General features: G+C 39.6%; 1 protein-coding gene across 8 annotated transcripts in view; it reads right to left on the bottom strand.

Moving 5' to 3' along the window:
- The window catches only part of LOC131127834 (membrane-associated phosphatidylinositol transfer protein 2-like), an 81,164-nt gene that overhangs the window by 12,637 nt on the left and 41,775 nt on the right, over positions 1-26,752 (bottom strand). For 2 of the 8 annotated variants that reach the window (XM_058070109.2, XM_058070112.2), the window contains exons 3-18: positions 23,643-23,857; positions 21,496-21,617; positions 20,377-20,610; positions 19,973-20,308; positions 18,931-19,026; positions 13,728-13,832; positions 13,594-13,646; positions 13,393-13,464; positions 11,084-11,328; positions 8,533-8,722; positions 8,314-8,433; positions 8,032-8,246; positions 7,778-7,953; positions 4,043-4,213; positions 2,246-2,398; positions 47-211 (exon numbers count right to left, since the gene is read on the bottom strand). In XM_058070109.2, the coding sequence (XP_057926092.2) occupies positions 47-211; positions 2,246-2,398; positions 4,043-4,213; positions 7,778-7,953; positions 8,032-8,246; positions 8,314-8,433; positions 8,533-8,722; positions 11,084-11,328; positions 13,393-13,464; positions 13,594-13,646; positions 13,728-13,832; positions 18,931-19,026; positions 19,973-20,308; positions 20,377-20,610; positions 21,496-21,617; positions 23,643-23,857 (2,668 nt within the window). Of the gene's footprint in view, positions 1-46; positions 212-2,245; positions 2,399-4,042; positions 4,214-7,777; positions 8,247-8,313; positions 8,434-8,532; positions 8,723-11,083; positions 11,329-13,392; positions 13,465-13,593; positions 13,647-13,727; positions 13,833-18,930; positions 19,027-19,972; positions 20,309-20,376; positions 20,611-21,495; positions 21,618-23,642; positions 23,858-26,752 lie in introns of all 8 variants that reach the window. The other 6 variants (XM_078789517.1, XM_078789518.1, XM_058070111.2 and 3 more) reach the window with 4 other exon arrangements.

Here is a 26,752-nt window from a genome sequence, read left to right as displayed (position 1 = left end):
TGTGTGTGTAGGGTGGGGTAGACCGTTTGGCATTGAGAACACTTACTGTTGGCTATGTTGCTGGCAGTGTAACTGTCTGCCATTCCTGACACTTGGCTGGCAATGCTGACCTCACTGGCTCGCCGCTGGCCCCGCGAGAAGGGGCCCATTACGGGGGATGAGGGGTACGAACTTTCCATGAAGACACCACCATGAGACTGAACAACATCCGCTATTGAGCCGAAACAAGGAGATCCCGTTAGACATGAGACACGGGCAAGGAGGACACTCACACAGTGATGAGGGGGGAGGGGGCGGGGGTGGTTGGCTTGGGTGTGATGCTTTCAGAGGATGGACGTCTGGTAGGAAACTTTAGCAATGTGGCGTCCCATGTTATGAAATCAGATGACCTCTGAAGCATCACCACAAGTATCACTGCGTACAAATGCACACCACACCACAGCATCGTCACACAACAGCACACAACACAAAGGTGATGATAACCACAGAGGAGATTTGACACATTTACATGTTGAGTGTTGCAGCAATTAGAATAAATTGTTACTTCGATAAAAATATATGTGGTCACACTCAATGGCCACCACATTAGGTACATATGCGTGGTTTAGTACAGCAATGCTTCACACTAATAATTCAAAATGAATATTTCCTTACAGTTTGACATCACTGCAAACTCCAACCACAATAATAAACACATCTTTGTGATTCAAAACACAGGTGTTAAGTATTATTATCTGCACCTAGCATGAAGGTGCTGTTGTTCTGATGGCCGTTTTTATTGCTTGTTGCAAAGATGCTTAGCAGGATACAAATCCCCTTGTATTACTGGGACCAATCAGATCCAGTAGATAGCGAAGCACTAATATGATGGTAACCATGGAGCATAGTAATACCACGAATGCTGTACTTATACCCAGGGTGTTTAATGACCTAGAGCAGGGGTCTCAAACACGCGGTCCGCGGGCCAAATGTGGCCCGCAGGACACTAGTTTGAGGCCCCCGCCTTGATATGAAAGTTTAATGTTAGTGCGGCCCGCGCAAGTTTGATATGGATGCTGTATGGTATCATGTACCCAGAAAAAATTATTACGTTTGATTAATGTTCATGTTAAAGGTTAAATAACTGTTAATAGTTATCCTCCCTATCCGTGTGGAAGTGGTAAGTTTTTGGCTATTTAAGTTTAAAGGAAATAACTTGAAGGCTACCGTTTAGGTCGCTAGCTCTCGAGTTTGCGAGTTAGCATGTGTCTCAAGGCCGTGCAGTTGCGCAATATGTTGTAAATAAAAAAAGCATAAATGTGACGATAGTTGTGTTTTGTCATGTCTACAGGGCTCTAATAATGCTTTGTTCATTTTAATCTGAAAAAAAATAATTTGTCTACCCACCAACTATATGTGGTTTCTTAAGTTTTTATTATTATTATATTATTTATCTATTACTGATTGATTGATTTTCTTTATTCTTGATTAGTTTATTTATTTTTCATCTTATTTTGTGTAGAAAAATAAAAATTAAGATATCTGAGAACAGTGGAATTTTTTATCAGAGCTTTTCTTGTAGAAAATTAGAACCAAAGCGAAGTTTTTTAAATTTTTGTTTTTAATAAATGTGTTTTTTTTGGAAAACCTGATGCGGCCCAGTCTCACCCAGACCCTAGCTCCAGTGGCCCCCCAAGTAAATTGAGTTTGAGACCCCTGACCTAGAGCATAAGAGGCTGAGGCCTTAATTGGAGAGAGACAGTTATGTCCTAAATTTGAGTCATTAATGAATGAATTAATTGATTCTAAGTGGAAAGGAAACCATAGCTGTCATTTGGGAACCAGTATATTGCATAACACAGCAGCAACAGAACCAATGCTGCATTAAGCATTAGTAGCGGTGATGAGTTCACGGCAAGGTGTGACACGCATAATGAGCATGCAGACGCTGGATGCTAACCACTCCTGATACGTCAAATGCCATCTGTGGAGTTTAAAAAAAATACATTGCCTTCAGCCACAGGAGTTAATGCTAATATTGTTTAGCCTGGTGCTAATTGGAGACCTCAGTGGGCATTTGCTTTTGTGGACCATTCGCCCGGCGACTGCGGTTAAGTGATTTGTGGCGTTAATTGGAGCATTTAGAGTAGTACCACATTCATATATTTTGACTGAGGTGGACACAATAAGGGGAACGGGACAACATGAAGATGATAAGCGAGCGAGGACGACGGAGGGGAAGCAGGTGACGGGAGAGGCTACACACACTCCAGAGTGACGGGTATGGCTTTGAGGCCACCCTCCTGCCAGTTTAGCACCGGCACGGGGATGCACGTCTCGCTGATGGTCTCCTGACAGCGAAGCGACAGAGGGGGCCCGCTGTCAAGTAGCAGCTGAGCGTTGCTCTGGACTGTCTCCACTACAGAGGGAGGTCAGAGGTCAGAGGAAGAGAGGAGGACAAGGAAGACACAAAAACATATGAAGCAAGAAAGAGACAGAAAGGCAAGTCAAGGCCTTAGTGGAGTGCTTGTCTTTTTGAACTTCTGTGGCTTGAATGTTATTAATGATTAAACATTCATGGAGATCAACCTGATTACCAAAATAAATGTTTGCTTTTTGGTGTGCCAAAGTGCTGCATAAGACATTACCTGTAGGGCAGGGGGTCTTAAACACGCGGCCCGCGGGACTAGTTTGAGGCCCCCGCCTTGATATGAAAGTTTAATGTTAGTGCGGCCCGTGCAAGTTTGATATGGATGCTGTATGGTATCATGTACCCAGAAATAATTACTACGTTTGATTAATGTTCATGTTAAAGGTTAAATAACTTAATAGTTATCCTCCCTATCCGTGTGGAAGTGGTAAGTTTTTGGCTATTTAAGTTTAAAGGAAATAACTTGAAGGCTACCGTTTAGGTCGCTAGCTCTCTAGTTTGCGAGTTAGCATCTGTCTCAAGACCCTGCAGTTGCGCAATATGTTGTAAATAAAAAGAGTATAAATGTGACTATAGTCGTGTTTTGTCATGTCTACAGGGCTCTAATAATGCTTTGTTCATTTTAATCTGAAAAAAATAATTTGTCTACCCACCAACTATATGTGGTTTCTTAAGTTTTTATTATTTGCCGTTTTATTATTATTATATTTATTTATTTATTACTGATTGATTGATTGTCTTTATTCTTGATTTGTTTATTTATTTTTCATCTTATTTTGTGTAGAAAAATAAAAAGTACGATATTTGAGAACAGTGAAGGAGGGGCTTTCTTTTGTTTCTTTGCTTTTTCCTTTTAATTGTGGTAATTGTTTTAATTCTGTAAAGCACTGTGTGTTGCATGTCTTTGCAGGAAAAGTGCTATACAAATAAAGTTGATTTGATTTGAATAACATAATAATCATAATAACACAGGCTTCTGTTCTGTTCTTATTTTCTCTTATTATATTTGCTATAATGGCTAATGCAAATGTAAAGGTGATTATAGGGGTGTTATTTCATATCTAGAGGGCTCTAATTATGTTAAAAACTGAATTTAGAAGATAGTCAACGGGTTTTGTGTGCCACAACTACAAAAATATTAACTTTAATAATATTGAATCCTATTTTGCGGAAATTCACTTATGGCGGCCAGGTCTGGAACCAATTATCAGCAATAAAAGAGGGACAACTGTATGTGACATCTATTACATTGGACAAGCGCAGAGTTCGAGCGTATATGTAAAAAGTGGGTAAAGTGAGCAATAGCGCTCCTTGAAGCCACACACACACACGCAGTCGGGAGGTTTGTATGAATTAAATGCTTCACAAGAGACGCTGAAGCACAAACAGAAGAAAAATGTGGCATTTTTCCCGTGAGATAATGCATACAGTGTGCCACAAAAACATTTTTAGGGCATGATGATGGAAAAACAAGACAACACTCAAACGTTGCAGTGTCTTATTTGTGTCTATGTGTGTGTACTGTAAGGCAAGAAACACATGGCAGTCGTGACTGCATATGTTTAAGCAAGGCTATTTTTAGCGCGTCTACCAGAATGAGTACGTCACAGTGGTGGGGAGGGGGGTGCTCACCCAGCAGAGCCGAATTTCCATCCCCCAGGGGGAAGCGCTGGTATCTGGGCACGTTGAAGGGAGGTAACAGGTGGAACTTCCTCTCCAGCAGAGGCTCCAGGCGGGAAGCGGAAGGATCGGCAGGATGGAACAAGTTGTACACCTGCTGACAGGCGGGACGCAGCTGGGCCACTGGGGGGGGGGGCGATGCACAGACGCAAAAGACATGAGAACATGCTTAACTGTCACAGACACTCTGCTCACTTTTGATTCATGAATTAGCTCAACATTAGAGGAGCAAAATATTCAATATGATGCACTATCTCACTTAATATTCAGTGCATGATCAACTTTCTAAATGCCCTAATATAATGCTTTGGGTAGGCATGCATTATAGCCAACAGTATGTGTCAACAATGCCACCTAAAAGCACAATGACAGAAAAAGCAGGGGTGTCCAAAGTGCGGTTCTAGGGGCCAATTGGATTTTTAATGGCAGTCGGCACATTTCAAAAATATAATTAAACAGGAAAACTAAAAAACAAAACTGGGGGACAAGAAGAGTAATTTCACAAGAATAATGTCAAAATATTAGGAGAATAAAGTTATAAAAATAAGATAAATTCAAAAAAGTAATATGAGGGAAAAATTTGTTTAGAAGCATAGATTTGAAACAAAGAACTAAAAGATGTAATATTGTGAGAAAACAACTAACCCTAACCCTAACAATTAATGTGCAATTAGGGTACAAATGCTGTTATATTCAAAGAATAAATATAAAAAATAAAATACTTTGGGATGAAGTCATACCATGATAATAATTTAAAAAAAAAATCCAGAGGATAAAACAGGAATTAAACAGGAAAACAAAAAAAAAACTGGAAGACAATAACAGTAATTTTACAAGAATAATGTCAAAATATTAGGAGAATTAAGTTAAAAATAAGATAAATAAATTCAAAAAAGTAATATGAAGGAATAATTAGTTTAGAAGCATAGATTTGAAACAAAGAACTAAAAGATGTAATATTGTGAGAAAACAACTAAACAATTAATGTGCAATTAGGGTACAAATGCTGTTATATTCAAAGAATAAATATAAAAAATAAAATACTTTGGGATGAAGTCATACCATGATAATAATTAAAAAAAAAATCCAGAGGATAAAACAGGAATTAAACAGGAAAACAAAAAAAAAACTGGAAGACAATAACAGTAATTTTACAAGAATAATGTCAAAATATTAGGAGAATTAAGTTAAAAATAAGATAAATAAATTCAAAAAAGTAATATGAAGGAATAATTAGTTTAGAAGCATAGATTTGAAACAAAGAACTAAAAGATGTAATATTGTGAGAAAACAACTAAACAATTAATGTGCAATTAGGGTACAAATGCTGTTATATTCAAAGAATAAATATAAAAAATAAATTACTTTGGGATGAAGTCGTACCATGATAGTAATAAAAAAATAAAAAATTCAGAGAAAAAAACAGGAATTAAACAGGAAAATTAAACGGGAAAACAAAATAACAAAAAAAACAAAACTGCAAGACAAGAACAGTAATTCCACAAGAATAATGTCAAAATGTTAGGAGAATTAAGTTATAGAAATAAGATAAATGAATTCGAAAATTTGATAAGAGTAACGTAATAAGAGGTAAAAATTAGTTTAGAAGCATAGATTTGAAACAAAGAACTAAAAGATGGAATATTGTGAGAAAACAACAAAATAATTAATTAGAGTACAAATGCTGTTATATTCAAAGAATACAGCAAAAATACTTACACTACCGTTCAAAAGTTTGGGGTCACCCAGACAATTTTGTGTTTTCCATGAAAAGTCACACTTTTATTTACCACATGAGTTTTAAAATGAATAGAAAATATAGTCAAGACATTGATAAGGTTAGAAATAATGATTTGTATTTGAAATAATATTTTTTTCCTTCAAACTTTGCTTTCGTCAAAGAATCCTCCATTTGCAGCAATGACAGCATTGCAGACCTTTGGCATTCTAGCTGTTAATTTGTTGAGGTAATCTGGAGAAATTTCACCCCACACTTCTAGAAGCACCTCCCACAAGTTGGATTGGCTGGATGGGCACTTCTTGCGTACCATACGGTCAAGCTGCTCCCACAACAGCTCAATGGGGTTTAGATCTGGTGACTGCGCTGGCCACTCCATTACAGATAGAATACCAGCTGCCTGCTTCTTCTCTAAATAGTTCTTGCACAATTTGGAGGTGTGCTTTGGGTCATTGTCCTGTTGTAGGATGAAATTGGCTCCAATCAAGCGCTGTCCACAGGGTATGGCATGGCGTTGCAAAATGGAGTGATAGCCTTCCTTATTCAAAATCCCTTTTACCTTGAACAAATCTCCCACCTTACCAGCACCAAAGCAACCCCAGACCATCACGTTACCCCCACCTTGCTTGACAGATGGTGTCAGGCACTCTTCCAGCATCTTTTCAGTTGTTCTGCGTCTCACAAATGTTCTTCTGTGTGATCCAAACACCTCAAACTTTGATTCGTCCGTCCATAACACTTTTTTCCAATCTTCCTCTGTCCAATGTCTGTGTTCTTTTGCCCATATTAATCTTTTTCTTTTATTGGCCAGTCTCAGATATGGTTTTTTCTTTGCCACTCTGCCCTGAAGGCCAGCATCCCGGAGTCGCCTCTTCACTGTAGATGTTGACACTGGCGTTTTGCGGGTACTATTTAATGAAGCTGCCAGTTGAGGACCTGTGAGGCGTCTATTTCTCAAACTAGAGACTCTAATGTACTTATCTTCTTGCTTAGATGTGCAGCGGGGCCTCCCACTTCTCTTTCTACTCTGGTTAGAGCCTGTTTGTGCTGTTCTCTGAAGGGAGTAGTACACACCGTTGTAGGAAATCTTCAGTTTCTTGGCAATTTCTTGCATGGAATAGCCTTCATTTCTAAGAACAAGAATAGACTGTCGAGTTTCACATGAAAGTTCTCTTTTTCTGGTCATTTTGAGCGTTTAATCGATCCCACAAACGTGATGCTCCAGATACTCAACCTGCTCAAAGGAAGGTCAGTTTCATAGAGTCTCTAACCAGCTAAACTGTTTTCAGCTATGCCAACATGATTGCACAAGGGTTTTCTAATCATCCATTAGCCTTTTGACGCAATGAGCAAACACATTGTACCATTAGAACACTGGAGTGATAGTTGCTGGAAATAGGCCTCTATACACCTATGTAGATATTACACTAAAAACCAGACATTTGCAGCTAGAATAGTCATTTACCACATTAACAATGTATAGAGTGTATTTCTGATTAGTTTAAAGTTATCTTCGTTGAAAAAAACAGTGCTTTTCTTAAAAAAATAAGGAAATTTCTAAGTGACCCCAAACTTTTGAACGGTAGTGTATGTAAATAAATATAAAAAATAAAATACTTTGGGATAAAGTCATACCATGATAATAATAATTTAAAAAAATCCAGAGAATAAAGATGGGAAAAAAAATTAAAACACAACAATGAGCAAAGAAGTGCAATATAAGGACTTCAAGGACCCAAAATGAAGTTCATACATGCAAAAACTAAGGTATTTGTAACTGTATATTATTTTAAAAATGAAACGATGACCCTTAGTTCCAAAATTGATATGCATTTAGATAAAATGTATTTTTTAAGTGTATTTTTGATGTGACCCTCAGTGGAAAAAGGGTTGGCCACCCCCGCCTTAACATAAACTGAGATTGTTACGACTCCAGTACTGCGGCTTACCATCTAGCATTGGAATGACCGTCTTCCTCAGAGCCAGCACCAACCCCAACGGAGAGCCGAAGAGGAAAAAGTCGGACACTTCAAATTCAAACTTCCCCTGCGCGCCCCCATCCAGCATGGTGCTGCTGCTGGACCTGCGTGAGGTGGCATCACTCCGCAGGACGCTGGAGTGCAAACTGGAAGGATAATACAAAATCATGCCGGAGACTATCATAATATTCAGGGACCAGCATTGTCCTTCAGCGTCTACGTACCTGGACAGGAAGGCCTGATGCTGCTTTATGGTGTCCAGCTCGTAGGTGGAGGAGTCGCTCCTCTTGCGTGCCAGTTGTCTCTTGTTCTCCTCGCCCGACATCGTACGAGGGATATCGATGTTACTGCGACTCAAGTGGCGGCTGCCCTCCAGCGTCGGTGAGGCGGAACCTGGTCCGAAATTCATAATGGTGCCTGGAGAGAGGAGGTCCTGGTCCTGCGTGTAATGACACACACAAATGTGAGATGTTCAGATGCTTGTGTAGAAGTTGCCTCTTTCTTACCTGGACACTGACTATACTGCCCCTGCGGCTGCTGTTCTGGCTTTCATTGACCGTCTGGTTGCTGCTGCATAGAGCATCGAACCCTAATATTCCTCCTACACAGTCCCCGATGAGGCAGACCTGAAAGCAAATATTCAGCCTCAATGTAATTGCTTCAGGAACCAATGACAACAATAGAAAAAGTACAAAAAACAGCAATATGAAGGTGCGGTAACCAACCTGGCCCGAGAAAGCGGCCCCATCTAGAGACTTGATAAAGTCGGCAAACACCTGGTTGGCTCTGACGATGACGGTGGCCACGGCATCCTGGTATTGTGGCGACGAGGTGGCCAGGAGGGGTAAAGCCGCCAACGGGATGTGATCTTGGATGCTGGACAGACAGCCTTCATCGTAGCTGTATGGGCTCAGGCTGCCGCAGAAGATGACACATTTTTATTGGACTCTACATAAGGAATGCTAACACTCTAGTTATGATTGGCGAACTGATTTTTACCCAGATGCCATCTTAAAGTTAGAAGTAGTTGCTGGAGAGTCACGCTAATGTATGGTATGCTGCGTGTTGTTAAGAATTATAGATTGCCGCTGCTATGAATTAGAAAAAAAATTAAAAAAAAAAAAAAATTAATATTGTGAGAAAACAACTAAACAATTAATGTGCAATTAGGGTACAAATGCTGTTATATTCAAATAATAAATATAAAAAAAATACTTTGGGATGAAGTCATACCATGATAATAATAAAAAATAAAAATCCAGAGAATAAAACAGGAATTAAACAGGAAAACAAAAAAAACGGACAACAAGAACAGTAATTTCACAAGAATAATGTCAATAATATTAGAATTAAGTTATAAAAATACGATAAATAAATTCAAAAAAGTAATATGAGGGAATAATTAGTTTAGAAGCATAGATTTGAAACAAAGAACTAAAAGATGTAATATTGTGAGAAAAGAACTAAACAATTAATGTGCAATTAGGATACAAATGCTGTTATATTCAAAGAATAAATATAAAAAAAAATTACTTTGGGATGAAGCCATACCATGATAATAATAAAAAATAAAAATCCAGAGAATAAAACAGGAATTAAACAGGAAAACAAAAAAAAAAACAAAAAAAAATGGACAACAAGAACAGTAATTTCACAAGAATAATGTCAATAATATTAGAATTAAGTTATAAAAATACGATAAATAAATTCAAAAAAGTAATATGAGGGAATAATTAGTTTAGAAGCATAGATTTGAAACAAAGAACTAAAAGATGTAATATTGTGAGAAAACAACTAAACAATTAATGTGCAATTAGGGTACAAATGTTGTTATATTCAAAGAATAAATATAAAAAATAAAATACTTTGGGATGAAGTCATACCATGATAATAATAAAAAAAATAAAAATCCAGAGAATAAAACAGGAATTTAACAGGGAAATTAAACAAGAAAACTAAAAAAACAAAACTGGAAGACAAGAACAGTAATTTCACAAGAATAATGTCAAAATGTTAGGAGAATAAAGTTATAAAAATAAGATAAATAAATATTATATCATGTTCAGATGCTGAAACTCAGAAGATGTATTACTACAGTGCAGTGGAATAGTCATGCTGTTAGGATTCAGAAACTCATGATTGACAGCCTTACTGGTTTTTAAATGTCTTAACGGCCTTGCACCTTCTTATTTATCTGATCTGCTTTTACCATATCAACCCCCCAGGACCCTGTGGTCCTCCGGCACTGGCCTTTTAGCTATACCAAAACCCAGAACAAAAACCCACGGTGAGGCAGCATTTAGCCACTATGGCCCCCACCTGTGGAACAGCCTGCCGGAGAGCCTCAGGACCGCGGAGACTGTTGATATTTTTTAAAAACGATTAAAGACACACCTTTTTAATCAGGCTTTTAACTAATATTTTTAAACTTTTCTTATGTTTTTATTTTTTAGTCCTATTTTATGCTTTTAGTCTTATAGCTTTTAACTCCAGTGTTTCCTCAGGGGGGTCCTCCACACTGGGGGCTGTGTCAGGGGGATGCCATCCTTGGGTCCTTTCGACCCGGTCGGCTGGGGGTTCCTCCCTTTAATGTGGGGGACCGCCCGTCTGTCGGAGTCGGGGGGCCCGGGTGCTGGTCCCCCGATGGCACGGCCTGCGGCTCCTCCCAGTGTGGACGGCCCCAAAGGTGGCGTTTCCTTGATCCTCAGTGCCATGCCATGTCTCCCTACTGTGTGTGATTGTGTGTGTGTGTGTGTGTGTGTGTGTGTGTCTAGGGACTGTCTTAGTAATTGTTTTTAATTCTGTAAAGCACTTTGTTGCATGTCTTTGCAGGAAAAGTGCTATACAAATAAAGTTAATTTGATTTTTTTCCCCCCTCAAATTTGCAAAAAAAAAAAAAAACGTGAGCACTGTTCTGGTATCAAAATTGTCAAATTGTGGAAGTGGGTGACAAAGACACAGAAAGTGGAAGCAGTATTACGCTGGATTAGTTACAAAAGTGCATGGTATGCTGCTTGGAATTAAAAAATAAAAATAAAAAAGTGAGGAATACTGTGACAGGGAATGCCAATTGCCATATGCAGCATTACTAACTGGGCATGGTATTATATGCCGCTTATCCTCACTAAGGTCGCTTGTATGCTGGAGCCTATCCCAGCTGGAACTACAAAACCCTAATGATGATCAGGATTGATTGTTGCACAAATGTAACAGATCCTAAACCAGCTTGTAGAGGAACACCAAGAAGCACTGAAGCAGCTATGAGCGCCGTCTTACTTGGACACCAGCGAGAAGGCCTCAGCGCAGATGGCGGGACACGGGACCAGGCGGATGGCGAGACGTCCGAGAGCGGCCGGGTAGTGAACACGCATGACCGTCTCGAAAGCCGTGCTGATGGTGTTGACGTCGGCTTGCTTGCCGCTATGTTCGCCGCCGCCCGTGTCGAGGATATTGCCTCCGTGGAGAACCAGGATGAGTACGTGGATCTTGGACGGCTGCAGGCACTGCTGGGCCGAGCTCTCCTGTGAGCAGAAGCAAAACTGATGATGAAATACGATAATGGAGGATACGTTGGCTTCATTGGGGTATTGAAGCACAAAACAGGTCCCACTTTTATTTGGCTCTTGCATGAGCTTAACAGTAGTCGGAATTATTATAATCTAATCTAGGGAATTCCATGTCCAAGAGGAATAAGATCACATTGCTCTTACTTGTGTTGCCGGCTGTTTTGATAATACCAGTAAAGCTATACAAGCTGTACACTGACTACTCTAAATTATCACATACTACAGTATTAATTGTCCCTGTACCCTAGAAACCGCCCACGAATGATACGGGAAAAGGCCCAAATGATACTGTGTCAAAGCCCAGGGCAGTGATACTGATAAAATATAGAGTTTAACCATGTCCAGTATCAGCCCCCGTAGCTGTCCACTGGTATCGTGCCCGTGAAACAACCAATCAGAGAACAGCGCACAAGCGTGAACACACATTGTTTTGTTTTGCTGCCGTCTGTGCTCTGTCAACATGTCAGCGGTTGACACTCCTGGTGAAAAACAAATCGGGAAAATATCAAACAGAATATTAGAAATGGAACGTTTTATCACCATTAATGAGGAGGACACTCTGATAAGATAAGACTGTTGATAAAATATTATTGTTGAAATATTTTTGCAATTATTGTGTTTACACTGTTTAGATATAATACATGTAATAAACTGAACATTTTCTATTTTTTTGTGATCTTATTATCACATACTATTTAATCATGAGCTTATTATCACGTACTATTTAATCAAAAGACCATTTTGTTTCCAGAAAATGTTCAGTTTATTACATGTATTATATCTAAACAGTGTAAACTGTGTGGTCACGCTCGTGCGCTGTTCTCTGATTGGTTGTTTCACGGGCATGATACCAGAGCAGCGCGCTCTGAGTGGACAGCTACGGGGGCTGATACTGGACATGGTTAAACTCTATATTTTATCAGTATCACTGCCCTGGGCTTTGACACAGTATCATTTCAGCCTTTTCCTGTATCATTCATGGGCGGTTTCGAGGGTACAGGGACAATTAATACTGTAGTATGTGATGATAAGATCATCACATGGTTTGTCTGGTATCAGGCCCAGTATCATGCCCCCACGTGCCAGTATCAGCCCTCAAACTTCAGTCTCAGGCTGATAGTGACACTTGGGGGCATGATACCTGGCCAGTGATACTGATAAAATATAGAGTTTAACCATGTCCAGTATCAGCCCCCGTAGCTGTCCACTAAGAGCGCGCTGCTCTGGTATCGTGCCCGTGAAACAACCAATCAGAGAACAGTACTCGAGTGCTTAGTGCCTAGTGCTTCTCCAGTCACCAAAAAACCCAAACTTGATTAATGGAACTTTAATTGTCAGACATTGATAAGATAAGACTGTTGATAAAATATTATTGTTGAAATATTTTTGCAATTATTGTGTTTACACTGTTTAGATATAATACATGTAATAAACTGAACATTTTCTGGAAACAAAATGGTCTTTTGATTAAATAGTACGTGATAATAAGCTCATGATTAAATAGTATGTGATGATAAGATCATCACATGGTTTGTCTGGTATCAGGCCCAGTATCATGCCCCCGCGTGCCAGTATCAGTATACTGACACTCGGGGGCATGATACCTGGCCTGATACCAGACAAACCATGTGATAACCTATAATTATTCCAAGTTCACTCTTTGTCATATGGTCCTATTACAAAATAGAATGTTCCTAGTTCCTAGTTATATTTTATCGCCGGTACGTAAAGAAGAACATCCAACAGACAACCAAACACGAAGGGAAACAAAACGGAGTCAATTTGCTGTTCAACTAACACCACAAAGCAGTCTTGTTGCACAGGTTTGACCCAAAATGTCACATTGGGAATGTAAACAAGGTCACAGCTACAAGGACACAGGAGCTGAACACAAGGTGGTGAAGTCGAGCAGTACCATGGACTGGGTTCTGGGCGACGGCACACGGATGGGCGGGAAGGGGGGGTGGGATAGTAAGTCAGGGAGGACTTTGTGGGAACTACTGGGTCTGAGCTACTTACTGACTGGTGTGGTGTTACTGTGATGGTAGGAATGGGAGAGCTATCGGCTGGGACGCTAACGCAGCCTCGCATCTGAACACAAGAGGACAGAGGGGCTCAGGGACGTAGGAGCCCTCTCCAAAAGTAATTGGGGTTTCCATCGGGATGTGGAGTTCTGGAGAGGAGTCGCTTTTCAGCCAGCGTCATAAGACACAAATGTACCTCGTCTAGCCTTTCCCCGCTGGTCACTGTGTCGTAGTCCACTGCTATCTCACCTGCAAACACAAACACACATGATCTCATTGACTCGCCATCATCGCCTGGATGTTGACATTAAGACGGCGTGACCGTCTTACCGGGAGTTTCTTCCATGTCTGAAGCTTCGATCTTGTCTATGAATTCATTGGAATTCCACTTGGTGATGGGTTTGGGTAAGACCTCCTCACCGTCTGAGAAGTCCTCTGCAGGAGACACATGCTTTTTCATTACATAATACAATGGAGGTCATTCTCATAGCTTCACTTCATGTGTACGATTTATACACTCACTGGTGTACAAAAGTATTAATATTCTGCCTGACTAAAAGTACAGAGGCGGTGAAAAGAGGGAGATGAAGCTGGCCACTCATGATACGACCATGTTGCAGGACGTCGGGAAGTTGCTTACAGCCACAGCAGTTTCTGTTCCCGCCGCCAAATCTAGTCCCTGGCAGTTATTGGCTTTTGTAGATAACCGACCCACCACAGGAGACTCACTAATTGTAGCATTTGTGGTAAGTTAACAATACTTTAGTCCCTCGCGCTTCCAATTTCACGGCTTCACTTCATCACTGGTTTTCAAACAATAAGGCTGTTTTGTGGTTAAATAGAGCCTATTATTAGAAAATATGCACATTTAAGCAAATTGTATGCATTTTTAGCCTCAATAAAGAATTCATTCATTCATTCATTTTCTACCGCTTTTCCTCACGAGGGTCGCGGGGGTGCTGGAGCCTATCCCAGCTGTCTTCGGTACACCCTGGACTGGTGGCCAGCCAATCAAAGGGCACATATAGACAAACAACCATTCACACTCACATTCATACCTATGGACAATTTGGAGTCGCCAATTAACCTAGCATGTTTTTGGAATGTGGGAGGAAACCGGAGTACCCGGAGAAAACCCACGCATGCACGGGGAGAACATGCAAACTCCACACAGAGATGGCTGAGGGTGGAATTGAACCCTGGTCTCCTAGCTGTGAAGTATGCGCGCTAACCACTCAACCGCCGTGTCACCCTCAATAAAGAATTTCCAAGCATAAAATCAAGCTAAATACAAATATAAGGCATCCGGAAGATGCATTGAAATTGTGAATGTAGTATTGCGTATAGCGCTCGAAAGGGCACAATGTATTGTGGGCAGGTGCGGGTGCCATTTTTGAGGGCAAGAGCTTTTGCTGACAACAGAGTTAGTGCTTTAAGATAGAGCGAGATACACAACATAAGAAATGGCTGCTTCACCAAGAAATGAACAGTGCCACTGGTCTGCAAGTTTAGCCAAGTACGTTTATCAATCACGATTTTACAATAATATTCATTTGAAATGGTACTACTGACCGCCACGGGTTTTACTGCGATTAATCATTAAGACCGGTAATCTTTACATCCCTAGTTAGTATAAAGGTGACTATAGAGGTGTTATTTCATGTCTAGACAGCTTTAATGTTCAAACCTGTCATAAACAGGTTTTCCATGCCATAGCTACACATTTCAGGAATCCCACTTTGCGGAAATTCACTTACTTACACGCGGTTTGGGCTGGAACCAATTAACCATGGGATTAAACAAGGGATTACTGTAATCATAGCAATATTTCCCTGCATAACGAGAGATATTTCACGTATGTAGTCACGTTATATATTTATACGGTGACCAAACTAGAAACTACATTTATGTAGCCTAATGGTCTCACTTTACAATAAGGTACACAAGAATACAGTACTTACTAGGAACTAATGAAGAGCTAATGACTAAGGCATATATATTTAGAGTAGTTACTGAGCAACTAATGGGTAGAGTAGTCACAAAGGAACTTAGGCACATACATTTAGAGTAGTTACTGATGGAGTGATGTAGAGGGAGTAGAGTGTTTACATATAAATTAAGGCACAGGCATTTATAGAGTAGTCTTTGAGGAACAAATGAGTAGTTACTGAGGAAGTAAGGCACAGACAATTAAGAGTAGTTGCCAAAGAACAAATGAGTAGAGTAGTTACTGAGGAACTAAGGCACATACATGTAGAGTAGTTACAGAGGAACTAATGAGTAGTTATTGAGGAAGTAAGGCACAGACAATTAAGAGTAGTTGCCAAATAACAAATGAGTAGAGTAGTTACTGAGGAACTAAGGCACATACATCTAGAGTAGTTACTGAGGAACTAATGAGTAATTATTGAGGAAGTAATGCACAGGCAATTAAGAGTAGTTGCCAAAGAACAAATGAGTAGAGTAGTTACTGAGGAACTAAGGCACATACATCTAGAGTAGTTACTGTGAAACTAATGAGTAGTTATTGGGGAAGTAAGGCACAGAAAATTAAGAGTAGTTGCCAAAGAACAAATGAGTAGAGTAGTTACTGAGGAACTAAGGCACATACATGTAGAGTAGTTACTGAGGAACTAATGAGTAGTTATTGAGGAAGTAATGCACAGGCAATTAAGAGTAGTTGCCAAAGAACAAATGAGTAGAGTAGTTACTGAGGAACTAAGGCACATACATCTAGAGTAGTTACTGAGGAACTAATGAATAGTTATTGAGGAAGTAATGTACAGGCAATTAAGAGTAGTTGCCAAAGAACAAATGAATATAGTAGTTACTGAGGAACTAAGGCACATACATGTAGAGTAGTTACTGAGAAACTAATGAGTAGTTACTGAGGAAGTAAGGCACAGACAATTAAGAGTAGTTGCCAAAGAACAAATGAGTAGAGTAGTTACTGAGGAACTAAGGCATATACATGTAGAGTAGTTACTGAGAAACTAATGAGTAGTTACTGAGGAAGTAAGGCACAGACAATTAAAAGTAGTTGCCAAAGAACAAATGAGTAGTTACTGAGGAAGTAAGGCACAGACAATTAAGAGTAGTTGCCAAAGAACAAATGAGTAGTTACTGAGGAACTAAGGCACATACATCTAGAGTAGTTACTGAGGAACTAATGAGTAGTTACTGAGGAAGTAAGGCACAGACAATTAGAGTAGTTGCCAAAGAACAAATGAGTAGAGTAGCTACTGAGGAACTAAGGCACATACATGTAGAGTAGTTACTGAGGAACTAATGAGTAGTTACTGAGGAAGTAAGGCACAGACAATTAAGAGTAGTTGCCAAAGAACAAACGAGTAGAGTAGTTACTGAGGAACTAAGGCACATACATCTAGAGTAGTTACTGAGGAACTAATGAGTAGTTACAGAGGAAGTAAGGCACAGACAATTAAGAGTAGTTGCCAAAGAACAAACGAGTAGAGTAGTTACTGAGGAACTAAGGCACATACATGTAGAGTAGTTACTGAGGAACTAATGAGTAGTTACTGAGGAAGTAAGGCACAGACAATTAAGAGTAGTTGCCAAAGAACAAATGAGTAGAGTAGTTACTAAAGAACTAAGGCACATACATGTAGAGTAGTTACTGAGGAACTAATGAGTAGTTATTGAGGAAGTAAGGCACAGACAATTAAGAGTAGTTGCCAAAGAACAAATGATTAGAGTAGTTACTGAGGAACTAAGGCACATACATGTAGAGTAGTTACTGAGGAACTAATGAGTAGTTATTGAGGAAGTAAGGCACAGACAATTAAGAGTAGTTGCCAAAGAACAAATGAGTAGAACAGTTACTGAGGAACTAAGGCACATACACCTAGAGTAGTTTCTGAGAAACTAATAAGTAGTGACAAAGGAACTGTGAGTAGTGGTTAGGGTTAGGTGGGTTCATTCCTTGTTAACTTTGGTACTGTAATTTTGTGTACCTTATTGTAAAGTGTTACCAGCTTAATATTTCGGTCTTTGAGTGTAATATACATACAGTATAACAGTACATGTATATGTATGTATATTATATAAGACTGGCTTTTTATTCCAATAGCAGATGATCCTGTAGTAATGTGCTAAATGTACTGTATCATGTTTGTACATTTAAAGATCAAGCATTCATTACAGTGACAGTAGCACTTGATCCGGTCATCATCATTAAAAGTATTTTGGGATGTCACCTCAACGTGCAGAAAGGATATGTGTGAATGGTAAACTACAGCTACTGCACTTTATGAGACGTGGATAATGTAAGGTTAGAAGGACGTATTTGGAAGGCACGCAGTGATAACTTTATTCAGATGGATCAAACAAACAGAGAATGTGTCAAACAATCAATAATGGACCACTGAGGGAGGTGGTGAGGGTCTTTTATTGCTGGGGTGTATCATGACTGGGACTAAATGTGCTTGTGATTTATGAACTTGACGTTACGATGAGTCCTCGGCCAGATTCATCCGGCAGAGAGCGCTGGGTGAGGCGGGTGAGCGGACGTTATTTCAACTGCAGCCCAAAGCATGCTGGGTATCTGGGAAGCTTAAGAACTGGTCTGTGGTTAAAGAGATGCATGCAGAGTCAGTTTCCTGGAAACATGCGTCAATTAATAAGGCTCCATCGGTTTATAGAGTGGCCTATTACAACATTGGCTGCACAATCTCATGACATCTGATACCAGAGCTGCCTTTATAAAGATAATAACGCTCACTTTTTGGATTATGGGTACCTACTTAACACAAGGGGCTACAATATGCAAAATATCTATAAAAAAAAAAAATCTATAACTAATCATTTAGTCAACTGATTCATTGTTATGAATGCTGTCGATTGTGAGCAACCAATTAATGATTAATCATGAAAGAAATACTTGCTGTTAAATCAGCATTTCATGTTTAATGGGTCACGTAAAAATAATACAAATAGATCAAATAATAACATTAATAATATATAGGAAATAAATATTTATTTATATATCTACAAATATATATAGTATGTATAATTTTAATAGATATAATTTATTTTCTCATAATCGAGGAAGAAAATGTGTTGTCATAAGGATAGCTATATTTAAATATCTCACATTAAAATTGTTTTTTTTCCTGTAGTCATGGAAGAAATGTAGCATTTCTTGTGATAATTAGAATTAATTATTAATTAATTATTAATTAGAATTATTTTTTGTACATTTTTTAAAATTAAATATAAAAAAATTAATTAATTTTATTTTATTTAAAAATTTAATTAATAAATTAAAAAAGAGTGTTAAATTTGTAAACAAAACCACAAAATTTATTATGAATAATTATTTTAAATTGTGTTAAAATCTGCTTGCATTGGGGTCAATTGGGGCCGCCACTATGTAAGACGCATTACTGCCACCTACAGGACTGTAGAGGAACATCTCTCACATACATATCTCGGGTGTGCTTCTTCTTATAAAGGCAGACTTTGTCATACAGCTCGTGCCGGCACAAATCGGCGATCCGAGCCCGCTGCTTACCATGAGCATCAAAGAACTCCTCATCTGAGCTGTCGTCCGAGTCTCGCGCGATGCTCTGCATCCTCCACTCCGAGATGCTGTGGCGGGATGGGCTCACTGTGGGAACACATAAATTAGCTGTTATTGAAGTGGGACATGTGTTTCGAGTATCCCTCTCATTCCCTTTTTTAACACACTCTCTAGGACCAAAGAAATATTGCTTCCACTGGCCCACACACACACACACTCACACACACACAGTGTTATATAAACATGCAACAGTCTCTGTGGTGCACTGCTTCACGGCAGATGGACTGCTTGGTGGTCATGCGGGTGTGTGAAAAGAGGCTCAGTGCAAATTAGAGGAAATTGTCCATGCACACTAAAAGCAGCTCTCATCAATCGTGTGCGCTTTCAGCCAATGGCGGCAGGGGGATGCACTGAGAGGCGTCGCTGTGAAGGGGCGGTGGGATTACAGCTGTGGGTGTCATTGCCAAGTCTGTGATGTCAGCAAGATTGCTAAGAATAGCCAAAGAGGAACCACAAGTGTGAGTGTGTGTAGAGTGGGGTGGGGTGGGGTGGGGTGGGGTACAGCTGGCAGACCACCACCACAAGCCAGGGGGTGAGAGCGGAGCTAAAAGTAAGTGAGTGGTGATTGGAGGTAAGTTACGTAATACTACGAATGTGGAGGATGGCTTATAGCCGAGTTGGGTTGTTGTAATGTCAATTTGTATTTATCCAATGGGCATGGCGGGACAGGGAAGCCATATTTTCCAATGATATTATTCATCGTTATTAAAAAACAGACCAGAACTCCACTTTGCCTGTATTCAAATAAACAATTCCACACAGTTAGTATACAACTGTAGCGCTAATGCTAATGAGCTGTGTTTTTCCATGCCTTTGTGTGCGTCTGACAAGCACAGAGGTCACAAACTAACATAACATAACACTAGCATAACTAATGAGCGACAGTACTAAGGTAAGGCCATTGTCACAACAACAGCAACATTAAGCTAGCTGTGATGATCTAGTGATGCTATGATACGGTACATCAACTCACCTCCTCTTTTGGAAGAGCGTGAGGATCTGGATGAGGTGGACCACTGCTTGGTGAGCACCCCTCGGGGCTGGAGCGTGTCTGTAACCGTGGTGACGACCACCTCCTCTGCCTCGATGCAGCTACTTGTATCCTGCGCCTCCTGCTCTATGACCGGCGGCGCCGTGCCTCCGTTGGCCTCGGTGGCCTCCTCCACCTGGCAGAACTGCGCCATCTTGGCGGCGAGGGTGCGCTGAGTCTCCAGCTCCAGCTGCCGGATGTCCTCCATGGTCAGGCCGTACCACTCGTCCTGCCAGCACCAGGCCTGCCGGTGGGCACGCACCATCACCTTTCTCAAACCTGGGGACAAAAAAAAATTTTGAACCCGGAAGAATTCAAAGATGCTGCTAGAAGCTCTGAGCACGCACCAACATCGTGGATGAATCGTTCAATCTTGGACTGCATTCCCCAGTAGCGGAACTCCACCTTGCACAGCTTATAGGCACACATGATGGGGGTCTTTCCGGGATTGTTGTTGTATTCTTCGATCCAGTCATCCATCAGAGGACCCCTTTGAGTCTTGGCGGACTTGTAGAAGCGAGGGTCTTCCTCGGCTTTATACTCATGAGGAGGGATAGGGTCGGTCACGATGTCGATGGGGTCTGCAGCAAAACAAACACCCCAAAAAAAATGTCAATGTAACTTTATTTTTATGATACCAAATGGCATCAAATGATTATCAGATTTTTTTCATATTATGACTTTAATCCCTCATATTTTTACTTTATTCCTTTATTTTAAGATAACATACTTATTTTAAGATTCCACATACTGAAATGCTATGGCTTTTTAACGTAGTCCTAGCATATAAGTGTTTCACATTTAGTTCTTCCCTGAGATCATATTTCTCCTCTCTTGTAGAAAAGTATTGGATGACATTTTTAGCTAATTGGTTATTTTTAGCCTTATGCATTATTTTAGCTGTTTGAAGAGTTGAAGTTGTGATTTTAGAAATAAAGAGTTAGTATGTTCTCTGTAGGCAGCATTATGAATTATCCTTACTGACCTTTTTTGCAGTACATTTAGCGAGTGAAGATTGCTTTTATAGTTATTAGCCCATATTTCCACATAATAAGTAAGATATGGTAGAACCAGAGAGCAATAAAGAGTGTGGAGTGATTTCTGATTGAGAACAAATTTTGCTTTGTTCAATATTGAAATATTTCTGACCACCTTATGTTCTTGGGCAGAGCCAGGAAGGAATGTTGGTAATAGCAGATATAATAATATGTAATGGTCGCCAAACGTAGCTCATGATAACATTTGCCACTCTCACTGCAAACATTGGCAAAATAGTTGTAGTAGCACAGTTTGGCCACAAGTGGGCCTCAGCTGCCCCTCAACTTGAGAAACTATGAAGCCATTGTAAGAAGTCAGAGAACAACATTTGGTAATAATTTTTTGACATGAAAAGGTAACAATAAGGTTGATGCAGGAATTGGAAGGTGATATGAAATGCTTATGGATGAACAAGCCAATGGTCTCACCAATGGTCCTCTGCCTCTTGTCTGCAGAAGACATGTTGAAAACGTCTGCTTGGGTGCCGGTGTCGGCCATGTAGTATGTCTCAATGTCGATGGAGAACTTCTCCACAAAGGGACACGTGTATCTGAAAGGACAAGACACATTTTGCATCACTCCTGACTCTGGGCGCCATTATGGTCTTACTTTGAACCCGTTCTACATGGGGCAGGTCTTACTCGTAATCACAACTGCTTGTCTCTCTTTGAGCGACAACGCCCTCTCGCTGCTGAGGATTAACGTGTGCCCATCTGAGGCGCCTGCAGCTGAACTGTCAGTGCTTGAATGCACGCGTCAACAAGGCACTTACTCGTAGTCTATCAAGTCCCCGACAGTACAGTCAAGGGCAGGCAGACGGGCTCTTTTTGGCACCTGTATGTTGGCGTTCTCCCAAACGAGAGAGCCCGGGAGATCAGACGGCCTGGGAGCTCCTTCAGAAATACTTTTACACCTGTTCTGATGTCTGATGTCTGTCTGAATTTATTCTTGGTGCCGCTGTGAATGATTGGCATCGACTTCAAAGTCGTACACAAGCTAAAATTGTGTTGTATTGTCAAGGTAGAATATACATACACTTTAGTACCCTATAGGGGAGGAGTGTCCAAAGTGCAGCCTGAGGGTCATTTGCAGCCCATAAAAATATAAACATAAAAATATAATTCAACAAGACAACTACAAATATAAAAACACTCAAAAAAATCATTTTAATATGATAAAGTCCAACTATTAAAGAATAAAGATATATTTTTTAATAGTTTTAATATTAAGAAAACTATTATAACTACTATAAATATTTAACAAAACAGTGAATGAAGTTATAATTTCTGGGAAATTTGGTTGCAGAAAAAGTTAAGAATAAAGTATGGAAATAAAGTCATAATTATGAGAAGACAGTTGAAAAAGTTGGGGGAAAAATCAACAGCAGAAGTGTGGAAAAGAGCTGTAATTTTTTTGAGAATATAGTCAAAATATTAAGAAGAAAAAGGGCATACTCAGGAGGAAAAAAAGGCTGCAATTTTATGGGAATAAAGTTGTAATTAAAAGAAAAAAATATAATTTAACAAGAAAACTACAAATACAAAAAGACCCAAAAAATTTCATTTTAGCATGATAAAGTCCAACTATTAAAGAATAAAGATATATTTTTTAATAGTTTTAATATTAAGATAAACAAAACAGTGAATGAAGTTCTCATTTCTGGGAAATTTGGTTGCAGAAAAAGTTAAGAATAAAGTATGGAAATAAAGTCATAATTATGAAAAGAAGGTTGAAAAAGTTGGGGGGGGAAAAATCAACAGCAGAAGTGCGGAAAAGCTGTAATTTTTTTGAGAATAGAGTCAAAATATTAAGAAGAAAAAAGGCATACTTGGGGAAAAAAAAGCGGCAATTTTACAGGAATAAAGTTGTAATTAAAAGAAAAGTCCTAATATTACAGGAAACAAACAAAACTAAATAAAGTTGTATTTGTTATGGGGTTGGGGGAAAGTTATATTAAAATAAAGGAATAAAGTAAAAAATATGAGGGATTAAAGTCATAATATGAAAAAGTACAAAATTATTTAAGAAAAATTACAAACTTGTAATATGAGGAAAAATAATATAATTATAGTAGCATAGAATTGAAATATTAAAGAAAAAATACTTCATAATATTATGAGAAACACACAAAAAATTTTTTTGGGGGGGTTAGGTTGAGTAAATTTAAATAGTAATAAAAGTTGAAATATTTGGAAATTACCAAAAAATTTAAAAAGGGAAAAAAGAGCAAAGACCAAAGTTTACATTATAATAATAAGTTAATAATAGGCTTTCTCAGCAATATCACAGACATGGGAGCTACCAATGTGGTTTTATATGTGTCATATATGTTATATGTATCTATTATGTGCACAGTAAAATATAATAATGCTTATTGGAGATACAAACTCATTAGCATGAAAGCTACGGAGGGCCCCAGTGGGGCTTGCTAAAAGCACTGAGGCTAGATTTTGGAAAACCTACTTCCAACACCCTGCTGTAGTACCTTTGAGACACTTCAATGGTTGAAAAATAGTCCAACATGGGACCTTTAAAGCTTCACAAGGTTGCACGCTACACCTCTGCCAGAGCTCACCGGGTGCGGGTGTAAGGGTAGGCGTTCCACGACTCCTCTTCAACCCGAAGTGCCGCTTTGGGCAAGATGGAGCGGAACCAGCTCGGAATGTGCATGCCAATGTGGTAAACCTTGTGGGTGTACTGGCCGCTTCCACCAGGACCATCCGTGTATGGTTTGTTTTTTAAGATCTCCACCCCGCTGCCCTCGCCAGAACTCTCCTCTCTGCTCTTCTTCTGCAAGAAAAAGAAAAAGAACAAATATATTACATTGACATGTGTTCATGTTTGAGAAAATGTAATATATATATATATATTATTGATATTGGCGGCACGGCGGTAGAGTGGTTAGCGCGCAGACCTCACATCTAGGAGACCAGGGTTCAATTCCACCCTCGGCCATCTCTGTGTGGAGTTTGCATGTTCTCCCCGTGCATGTGTGGGTTTTCTCCGGGTACTCCGGTTTCCTCCCACATTCCAAAAACATGCTAGGTTAATTGGTGACTCCAAATTGTCCATAGGTATGAATGTGAGTGTGAATGGTTGTTTGTCTATATGTGCCCTGTGATTGGCTGGCCAACAGCCTGGGGTGTACCCCGCCTCCCGCCCGAAGAGAGCTGGGATAGGCCCCAGCACCCCCGCGACCCTCGTGAGGATAAGCGGTAGAAAATGAATGAATGAATGAATTACAAGTTTGTAATTTTTCTTCTTAAATAATTTTGTACTTTTTTTCATATTATGACTTTAATCCCTCATATATTTTACTTTATTCCTTTATTTTAATATAACTTTCCCATAAAAATTTACAACTTTATTTAGTTTTGTTTGTTTCCAGTAATATTATGACTCAAAATAATATTTTTGTCTTTTAATTACAACTTTATTCCTGTAAAATTGCCGCTTTTTTTTCTCCTGAGTATGCCTTTTTTCTTCTTAATATTTTGACTATATTCTCAAAAAAATTACAGTTCTTTTCCGCACTTCTGCTGTTGATTTCTGCTGTCTTTTCATAATTATGACTTTATTTCCATACTTTATTCTTAACTTTTTCTGCAACCAAATTTGCAAGAAATTAGACCTTCATTCACTGTTTTGTTTATCTTAATATTAAAACTATTAAAAAATATATCTTTTGTACCCCGCCTCCTGCCGAAGACAGCTGGGATAGGCTCCAGCACCCCCGCGAGGATAAGCGGTAGAAAATGAATGAATTAGTTTGTAAGTTTGTAATTTTTTCTTCCTCTATTTTAATATAAATTTCCCCCAACCCCATAAAAAATTACAACTTTATTTAGTTTTGTTTGTTTCCTGTAATATTATGACTTAAAGTAATATTTTTGTCTTTTAATTACAACTTTATTCCCGGAAAATTGCTGCTTTTTTTCTCCTGAGTATGCCTTTTTTCTTCTTAATATTTTGACTATATTCTCAAAAAAATTACAGCTCTTCTGCTGTTGATTTCTGCTGTCTTTTCATAATTATGACTTTATTTCCATACTTTATTCTTAACTTTTTCTGCAACCAAATTTCCCAGAAATTAGAACGTCATTCACTGTTTTGTTTATCTTAATATTAAAAAATATATCTTTTGTACCCCGCCTCCCGCCTGAAGACAGCTGGGATAGGCTCCAGCACCCCCTGCGACCCTCGTGAGGAAAAAGCGGGAGAAAATATATGAATGAATATTATAGATATTTAGTTAATTTTGCATTTTCCATGCTTTAAAATGCTTAAATGTAGGCAAAACATGTACAGTTTGCATACATTTAGTCTTTGGTCTGTGAAATGCTACATGGTAGCGGTGAAGTGATCAAAAGGCATCAAGCCGTGATTGTCCTTATTCAGATGCTTCGCTCGACTTAAAGTCTTGACAGCCAACAAGGTGCCACGCCTTTTCCATATTTGCATTCCAGGTGCTCATAGAGGTGGCGCCTTCGGGTGCAGTTGAGCACAAACACACACACACAAGAAGACACCACGACATTCAAAACGGAACTTTGGCAGTTGTAAAACCTTGGGCATAGTCCAAGTGCTGACAGATAGCAAAGAGCGAGAAGCTATAAACAATATTAAAAGGATTATGTCTTATCAGTCGTTGTCCAATGTGGTCAAATATGCTTAACAACGGCAGCGCCTGCAACATTTAGCATGGAGTAATTGTCAACCTGATGCCTACAGTCAATTCCGAGGGATCTGTGGAGTCTGCTGGAGGAGGAGAAGAACACGAGGCGTTCCGGCGCACCAGACCTCATTATCTCTGACAGGTCATTCATTAGCCACCGGCACGGCTCTCAACAGCAACGCAGACGCAACCCAGACGCCACAGAAAAGGTCTGGCTGCATGTTTTGGGTCAGTGCCATGCTGGAGCACCCATCTTCAGAGTTCTCATCCGATATTCAACCATCCATATCCCCGTTTGGGGTCAGCGCTTCTTGCTGCAAAGCACGATGTTTCCACCTCCAAACACGTCGAGTCGAGTCCAGACCTTTTCCTTGGTGACCCTGGGTCCAACTCCCTTGATATTTCTTCCATTCCCAAATGAAGGTGCCATTTAGAGGTCTTCTTTTGTCAACAAGCTTCTAACAAATGTTGTTGTGGCCCATTTCAGTCTTGTACAGGTCCACAATCTTGTCCCTGAGGTCCTTCAACAGCTCTCTGGTCTTGCCCGTGATAGTGGAGAGCTTTGATGGGCACATGAGCAATATGTTTACATTAGTCAAAAGATCCTTTTTGGATCCACGGACAGGCTCGTGTTCCCGCAAACCTTCGCCAGGAGGCGTGGTACAGTCACATACACCTCGAGTAATCTTATTATGTCAAACTAAGACAGGAACAACATCAAATCACACAATGAATAAGACTCATCGCCATCCAGCAGTTACTCCAAGAGTTATTCAGAGAGATTATGATGTCGCCGTTTGATGTGTGTGGCGACAAGCACATTAACTCCCTCAATAACATTGTCAAAAGGCAGCGTTATGCATTCCAACATAGTCGCAGAAAAAAAACGGCGAAAAATCAATGTACGGTGCATTCAAGGCTCGGCGCTGGCTGAAACACAACTAAACAAAACAACATAAACATGCAATGGGAGGATTTTTAACTGAATATTTTTGAGGGGGAATAAATAA

Source organism: Doryrhamphus excisus, linkage group LG3 (genome assembly GCF_037039965.1).
Source record: "Doryrhamphus excisus strain RoL-2023G ecotype Guam linkage group LG3, RoL_Dexc_Guam_v1.1, whole genome shotgun sequence".
In the NCBI taxonomy this organism is placed as follows: Eukaryota; Metazoa; Chordata; class Actinopteri; order Syngnathiformes; family Syngnathidae; genus Doryrhamphus; species Doryrhamphus excisus.
This window is presented reverse-complemented; position numbering and strand designations above follow the sequence as displayed.